The sequence below is a fragment of the Tenebrio molitor genome, chromosome 7 (genome assembly GCF_963966145.1).
Source record: "Tenebrio molitor chromosome 7, icTenMoli1.1, whole genome shotgun sequence".
NCBI lineage: Eukaryota > Metazoa > Arthropoda > Insecta > Coleoptera > Tenebrionidae > Tenebrio > Tenebrio molitor.
In genome coordinates this window covers 12,235,470-12,242,568 of record NC_091052.1, presented here as the reverse complement: position 1 = coordinate 12,242,568, position 7,099 = coordinate 12,235,470, and the positions used below count along the sequence as shown (strand labels likewise).

The window sequence follows — 7,099 nt, the reverse complement described above, 5'->3', positions numbered from 1 at the left end:
TCAGTTGGCAGTACATCTGTCAAAAATCAACTCAAATAAATCAATAAAATTGCATAAATCGACGACCAAAAAACTATTTCTTTGTCTAAATAATCCGTGTAGCTTCTCAAAGTATATGTTTTACATTTTTTTGCCGACTTTTTCTTGCACTATTTTTTTTTCATGGATGCCAATGGTTGTTACTTTTAGGGGAAAAAATTAGTGACGTGTGTCAATTAAAAATTAATTGACCATTCGGAAATGCTGTGAGGTAAAATTAATATACGAAATATTTCCGCCGATAACGAAACATGGCAAGTATAAGTGGTAAGTATTTTTTTATATTGAATTGAACAAGAAACATTCACGATCGTGACTCAGGTAATTTGGATAAATTGAGAACATGGAGAGAAAACAATGACAGGAAAAGCAGAGAGATTGTAGAAATATGGAAGAGGAACCTTGAGTTAAATATTCAAAAGTTTGGCAAAGAGAGTAGGTGGACCTTCTATATGTTAACTCTTTCATAAATAATTCTTTTCAGAGCCTCTTGTGTTGGAGCAAGTGTGCATAGCTGCATTAGACTGCAATAAACTAGATGTAGCGCAAAAGTGCATTCAGGAATTGTACAAAGACTTTCCTAAAAGTTTGAGAGTGAAAAAGTATGAAGCCATGTTTCTAGAGGCCAAAGAAAAATTTGATGATGCTCTGGAATTATTAGAGGCTATTATCAAACAAGATGAGACCAACAGTGGAGCTAAAAAAAGAAAAATAGCAATATTGAAAGCACAAAGCAAGAATGTTGAAGCTATAAAGGAACTGGCAGATTATTTAAAAATGTGCTTTCAAGAATGTCATGTTGACAATTCAATTACTTCAATTTTTTAGATTTATGGCTGATGTTGAGGCTTGGCAAGAGCTCAGTGAACTCTACATCATTGAGCAAGATTTCAACAAGGCTGCATTTTGTTTAGAAGAATTGATTTTGCACAACCCCCACAATCACCTATTGCATCAGCGTTATGCTGACATTAAATATACACAGGGTGGGCTAGAAAATATAGAACTAGCGCGCTCATATTATTGCCAAGCATTGAAATTAAACCCCAAAAATATTAGGGCTCTCTATGGCCTGTATCTTGTATTTATTTAAAAAAAAAAAGTGGTAATACAAATTAATTTTATTCATTTTAGGCAACCACAGCACTTGCAACATCTCAAAAATGCCCAGCTCCAAAGAAAAAAGAGGCATTAAAGTTGTCTGAGTGGGTATTAAATGAGATTAATGATCAGTACAAAAGTCTGGGGATCAGCAACATTGATGAAAGGTTGGGGGCACTGCAAATAAATTGATGTCACTTTAGAAGTGTGTTAGGGTATTTTTTTCTTTTTTGTTGGTTTTTGTTTCTAGCTTGTTTATAAAGTAGTTTATTGAATAAACTGTATTGTGTATTATTAACAGAAGCTTTACTTTACAATTACACTACCATTTCCACACAAGAACTTAAGACCATTGCCTAATGTATGCCCTCTTATTGAATTCTTTTACATTAGTGTGGATATAATATCCCTGCATCATGGGGTCAATCCAGGTATTTTTAGAAAGGTTTTTGTAGAGAGGTTCTCCATAATAAGTTCCAACTTCCCATCCTTCCACATTCTCCATCAACTTTGCCTCCTCATCTCTATTTCTTCTAAGTTGCTTTAAGTATTCACGGTCTCTCTCAGCTAGCAATATTGGGAATATACCTAATCTTCCAGAACGCTGTTCAATTTCAGTGTGGTGGATTTTTTTATAATTTAAATAGAAAAGAAAAGCAGCGCCAGCAGTCATCCCCAAATAACCACCAATTAAGGCCCAACCTAAAACAGAGGGAATTACATAACACTCTTGTGCGCGATGTCAATCAAAATCGACGCAAAAATGATGTTTTACCGCTGAAAAACTGTTTCGCAGGTACTCTTTTAAAATTGATGGGTTTGTAGCCCCCTTCGGGGGGCAAATCTTGTTTTCTGCCGTTGGTCGCTGCCGACGCCATTACCACCCAAACGTCAGCTGTCAAAGTCCAACGAAGTTACTACAGTGACATCTGTTGCGCTTTCACAGATTTCTGTCGATTAATTAATTTAAATTTATTTTGTTCGTGGGATTGTTACGGTTAATTGCAAAGTCAACAATTCGCAGTTCCTTTTTTTCGTTGAAAGTCCGTCTCGAGAGGCCCCATTTGGGTGCAAGACCAGTTTCTTGTCTTGGAAAATGGTAATGCCGATGCGGCCGCTAGATGGCGCCTCAATTTTTAATCAAAAATCATGTGGCAATGGACATATTCGTGTGATTTGATAAGAAATTGTGATGGTGTCAAAACATATTTGTGAAATTAATAATGATACGAAAATGAGTTGTGTGACCGTTCGGTATTTGGAATCGATTATTGAGATTATAAGAAATTTGTTGAATTCTTGACCGGGATAACAACATGAGTTGAAATGAAGAAAGTTAAAAATTCCACAGATATTCACCAAAAACAGGGCCTAGAGCTGTCCAAAAAGTTGTACAGGTGAGTCCGACCATTTGCCGCGCAGCCCCCCCTGAAATAGCATCGAGAAACCGGAATCTCGTCACATTTTTCCTCCACATAACCTCAATCGGACTCTCGTTCGCAGATCTACAACCGAGCACGCAAAACGCTTAGATGACGCTCGCAGCTGTGCCCGAAACATTAGCGACCTGTTCACTCCGAATCTGCAAGTCCAACGCAGAAAATTTTGCGAATACTGCGAACGGTTGATTTTTTCCGATCCAGTCCTGTACGGCAAGAAGGGAGAAGAGCTGCTGTGGCGCAAGGGGTACTACGACGTCGTGTCCACCGCGAAAAAGCTCAAAAAAAAAGACTACACCCCTGACGAGATATGCAACCTGCAGACGCACATCAACGCGGGCATAGGCTTCTACCACCACATGATTTCCAAGCTGCAGGGCGAATTCAATCTGAATTTGAATTACGTCGTCGACTTTTCGGTCGGGGCCAATCCGGTCAAAAACGACGTCCGGACGGAGTGTCTGGAGTGGGCCAGCCTCTCAGTACATCAGTGTCTGATTTATTTGGGTGACTTGAGCAGGTACAAGTTGGAGGTGAACCCCAAAAGCGAGTCCACTCTTGCGTTCCGGTACTACTTGCAAGCCATATCGTTCAAGTCAGACCACGGGATGCCCCACAACCAAATGGGGACGTTGGCGATGAACCAGAACAAGTTTCTGGATGCCGTCTATCATTACATGCGTTGCTTGGCTTGTACCGTTTCGTTTGAAGGGACAGTCAATAATTTACACAGTTTGTTTGATAAGAATTCAAAGTATTTAGAGCAGCTGCCGTTGGAGCCGAATTCAGATTGTATTTCTCAAAGTGACAAAAATGATCATCTCAAGAGATTCATCGCTAGATTTCTGCTGCTGATAGATATTTGGTATTTTAACAAGAAGGTCACGAAAGTATACAGTTTGTGTCACCAGACTTACAAGGATTTGGAAGAGTGTTTGTCTATGCTTAAGACGTCGAGTTGCGAATCGCCGACGGAAAGCGAATCAGTTGATACGGATTCCGGTGGCGAACACCTGAACAGCGACATGATTTTTAAAGTGACCGTGATTTGCCTTTTGTGCATTTCTAAATTGCAAAAGTCCAACCATCATCAAGCGTCCACAGCTGTGGCTTTCACTTTGGCGATTTACTCGCAACTGGTCCAGAACGTGTCCAATCACATCCAGGAGAGCGTCCTGAATTATCCCCTTCCGGAAGTCGAGGTGAAAATCGAGCAAACGAACGGGATCGTCAAGGACCTCCTGAAGAAGAGTCAAAGGAAAAGGAACGCGTCGAAATTGAGAAGGCGAAAAGCGCTGTCCGTGGAGAGCGAGTCGGACGCGAGCGAAGGGGAGAACGATGTCGATTCCGACGTGAGTTCCGACGACTCGTTCGTCTCGGATTCGGAAAACGTTCTGGCCGAGTCGTCGGACGAGGAGACGGACGCGAAGAAATCCGACGAGAACGATAAAGAAAGCGTCGAAAACGAGGAAAAGGTGGACGTGATTAAAAAGATCAAGAGGATGGACGTGAACGACATGTTGGAGATCATCACGGAAGAGGGTTCCCTCCAAGCGATCAAGATCATAAACGACTGGTTGATGCAAGACACGGAGATAATAAAATCATGCGGGACGAGCACGAGAAGCCTTCTCCGCCAGATAACGAACATGTTGAATCTGATCAATATCAACGTGAAAAGCTCGAAACTTTCAGGAATCAAGTTGAACGTCAACGACGCAATAAAGAACGAGGAGAAGATACCGCTATCGGAGGACGTCGTGCTGAAAGGGATCGATATATTGGGAAAGGCCCACAAGAACGTCGACTGGAACTATTTGCATAAGCACGGAATGAACACGAAAGAAGAGAGCGTCACCAGGATAGTGAAATTCATGGCGTTCGGGAGGTTCCTGACGGCCATCGAGGAAACGGGAATCGGTTTCGACGAACACCAAAACGTGTTCGTCTGCAAGACGGAGGAGAACGACGAGGTGAAGACATCGACTGCCGCCGTGGAAGATTTGGTGAGCGAAAGAATAACGAGTCGGAGCGGTTGGGCGAACAAATATCGCTCTCATTACCGCGCCGCTGGTCCGGAAACGGCGCGGATGCGACTCCGGAATGCGTCCGGAGCTTGTTCATGCGGCGAAATGCGCCCGATTCCATATAGATGCAAATGAGTCTGGTGCGATTTCGGCGGCAATTTTCACGAAATGCGCGTAATTACATCGCTTCCGGTTTGTAGAGTTCGCGCCCGCCTAACCGTGTTTAATTAAGACAACCCCAAAACGTGCGAAACGGTCGTACTTTCGAATTCTTATCAGATCCGGAGGGAGGGGTCGCGCTAATCCGCAACCGGATCGAATCTACCACCAACAAAAAAACATATACGCGTCGCAAAACAATTAGAAAAATGATTTCAGGAGATGCAAGAAGCGGAGAGCGCGTCGGTCATCAACGACAAAGAGTCGGACAGTAAGGGACAGCTGATGAAAATGAAGCACATGGGGCAGTTGTGGTTGGCGTCGGAAGTCCGAGCTTTGGAGAACAGGGTGAGGGGGAAAGCGTCTCTGTCTCCGTATTTGGTGTTGGACGCCGACGCCCTCATCAAGTACACTTTCATGGTGAAGCAGCTGGTCCACTCCAGGAAGTTCATCGTCCTGATCCCGTCGGCAGGTTAGTATGGTGCGCTTTTACTCTTAAAGATGTTAACGAGTTTCTGGGTGAAGTGGTGTCGGCTCTGGACGACCTGAAGCGGGAGCAGTCCGAAGCCCGCGACGCCATCCGCTGGCTGGAGTCGCAGTTCCACCGCGGCAACAGATTCTTCAGGGCGCAGCGGCCGCAAGAGCGAGCCTCGATACCGTTCATCAAGTACCCGAAGAAGAAGGACAAGGAGATGTGCACCTACATCCAGATCATAGAGTGTTGCTATTTTCTGGCCGAGCAGCAAAAAGGAGCCGCCAATCTGATCACGCTCCTGATCGGGAACCAGAACGTCCTCACCAACGGAGAGAACAAGGAGTTCAGCTACGTGGGTCTAGCCCAGTCGGCGGGGGTCTCCATCGAGTCCATCACGCAGTTCTACGGCAAGTGGAAGAAGAGCTACAAGACGAGGAGATGAGAGGATCAGGAGCGGGACGCGGGATCAGATCGAGATTCGGTTACAGGGATATCCGACGGTGGTTTTATTAAAGAGGAAACTGTTTTACTGGAATTTTTAACTGTATGAACTATGGCGTACATTTTTGTTTCATTTCAACACGATTTCCGTTGTAGTTTATTTACTTTTTTATTTGTCAGCAATAAACTAATTTCATTACGTTGAAAGTAGCCTTGTGGGTTTCACCCTCTCCTTGCGCACGGTCCAGCAGGTCGATCGTCGAGGCGACTTTATCTAGAAAGTTCTCCAGCGCAGGGCCGGCTTCAGAACTTTTTTTTCTGAAGTTGACACTTGACAGTCTATTTTTACAGCCAACGTACATATTAAAACTGTCGAAATTGGATGTAGAGGTCGCAAAAAAAAACCCAGCCCCGAGGACGTGAAAACATCGGTAGCTTAAAAATTTGGCGTACGTTATTTTATATTTTTTAATTTTGTAGTTAGCCTAATGCAGTTTGATGATGAAGAATGAGTTTTATAGTAGAGGAAGAGAATATGGCGTAGCGTTAAGTCGTGAGCAGCTCCAGAAGTAATCAGATGTAAATTGGATTCCTTTTGTAACGAGTGTGTTGTAAGTAAAAAAAAAAAAAATGAAGTCGTTTTACGTAATTCCGGTGTGGGGATGACCGTGTTGTGCTTTGGGACGTGGTAGAAAAAAATGAGAAGAGGACGCTGTTGTTGGTGTAAGAAAAGGGTGCAGGTCGCGTAAAATGTTGAGAGTAGGGTGGTGTCTCAGTTTTGAATTAGTCTCTGATTAAATGGACGCGGAGTAATTAAGTTAAGTCGGTGGAGGCGGCGTCAAAGCCTGGCCTTAAATCTGGCCGTATTGAAGATCGACCTCGCTTATGCAAGTAATTAACCCGCATCGGCGACATCGACGTTCCGCGGCATTATCGGAGGTGCGCGTGGGAGCGGGGCCCTTTTATGTCTTAGTCGGTGGCAATCAGCGGCTGGTACTAAGTATGGCGTGATGTGTACCCGGCAACCGCAGACCGACAGCCATCTATATTACCACCCCGCACAATGATGATCGCGTGCGAACGCCGTGTCGTGAGCGAATTAAATAACGTTGCTCAAAGATTTACCGTCGACGCGCGAGGAGTCCATTACTTATGGAACAATGGTCACGAACGTCCATGATTCACGACGGTCGAGTGTGCGGTGCCGCCAACCACTCACTGATGCTTGTTTGATGCGCCTGGCGGTTTGCTGGAGAACTTCCAACTAACAACTTCAAGAAAAACGAAATTACTTTTTTATTGCCGGTGCTCGGGATTCCGGGACTTAACTACTGGAAAATTATCCCCTCGACTCGAGGATTAATAAAATACCGAGTTTATCGGGCCGGGAAGCAGTTTGCTGCCCATCAAATCAAGAA

General features: G+C 44.1%; 3 protein-coding genes across 3 annotated transcripts; 2 read left to right on the top strand and 1 right to left on the bottom strand.

Moving 5' to 3' along the window:
• The first annotated feature begins 144 nt into the window (after positions 1-144).
• On the top strand, positions 145-1,443 carry LOC138134896 (ER membrane protein complex subunit 2-like). The gene is made up of 5 exons (XM_069053485.1): positions 145-306; positions 361-474; positions 524-818; positions 868-1,120; positions 1,174-1,443. The coding sequence occupies exons 1-5, from the start codon at positions 291-293 to the stop codon at positions 1,330-1,332; spliced, it is 837 nt and encodes a 278-aa protein (XP_068909586.1). The 5' UTR covers positions 145-290; the 3' UTR covers positions 1,333-1,443.
• Positions 1,392-2,073, bottom strand: ND-B16.6 (NADH dehydrogenase (ubiquinone) B16.6 subunit). Its single transcript, XM_069053486.1, has 2 exons — positions 1,916-2,073; positions 1,392-1,842 (listed from the first exon to the last, which is right to left on the bottom strand). The coding sequence occupies exons 1-2, from the start codon at positions 2,016-2,018 to the stop codon at positions 1,484-1,486; spliced, it is 462 nt and encodes a 153-aa protein (XP_068909587.1). The 5' UTR covers positions 2,019-2,073; the 3' UTR covers positions 1,392-1,483.
• A 187-nt stretch (positions 2,074-2,260) lies between these two features.
• On the top strand, positions 2,261-5,888 carry Smg5 (Smg5 nonsense mediated mRNA decay factor). Its single transcript, XM_069053478.1, has 4 exons — positions 2,261-2,537; positions 2,644-4,585; positions 4,985-5,237; positions 5,291-5,888. Exons 1-4 carry the CDS (start codon positions 2,467-2,469, stop codon positions 5,680-5,682), a joined length of 2,658 nt encoding a protein of 885 aa, XP_068909579.1. The 5' UTR covers positions 2,261-2,466; the 3' UTR covers positions 5,683-5,888.
• The last annotated feature ends 1,211 nt before the right edge of the window (positions 5,889-7,099 follow it).

Coding starts and splice junctions, on each gene's coding strand:
- LOC138134896 (XM_069053485.1), top strand. Junction 475..523: donor TCAAAAGTTTGGCAAAGAGA/GTAGGTGGACCT, acceptor AATTCTTTTCAG/AGCCTCTTGTGTTGGAGCAA. Junction 1,121..1,173: donor CTCTCTATGGCCTGTATCTT/GTATTTATTTAA, acceptor TATTCATTTTAG/GCAACCACAGCACTTGCAAC.
- Smg5 (XM_069053478.1), top strand. CDS start 2,467: ATGAAGAAAGTTAAAAATTCCACAGATATTCACCAAAAACAGGGCCTA. Junction 2,538..2,643: donor CTGTCCAAAAAGTTGTACAG/GTGAGTCCGACC, acceptor TCTCGTTCGCAG/ATCTACAACCGAGCACGCAA. Junction 5,238..5,290: donor CGTCCTGATCCCGTCGGCAG/GTTAGTATGGTG, acceptor TTCTGGGTGAAG/TGGTGTCGGCTCTGGACGAC.
- ND-B16.6 (XM_069053486.1), bottom strand. CDS start 2,018: ATGGCGTCGGCAGCGACCAACGGCAGAAAACAAGATTTGCCCCCCGAA. Junction 1,843..1,915: donor TGCGAAACAGTTTTTCAGCG/GTAAAACATCAT, acceptor CCTCTGTTTTAG/GTTGGGCCTTAATTGGTGGT.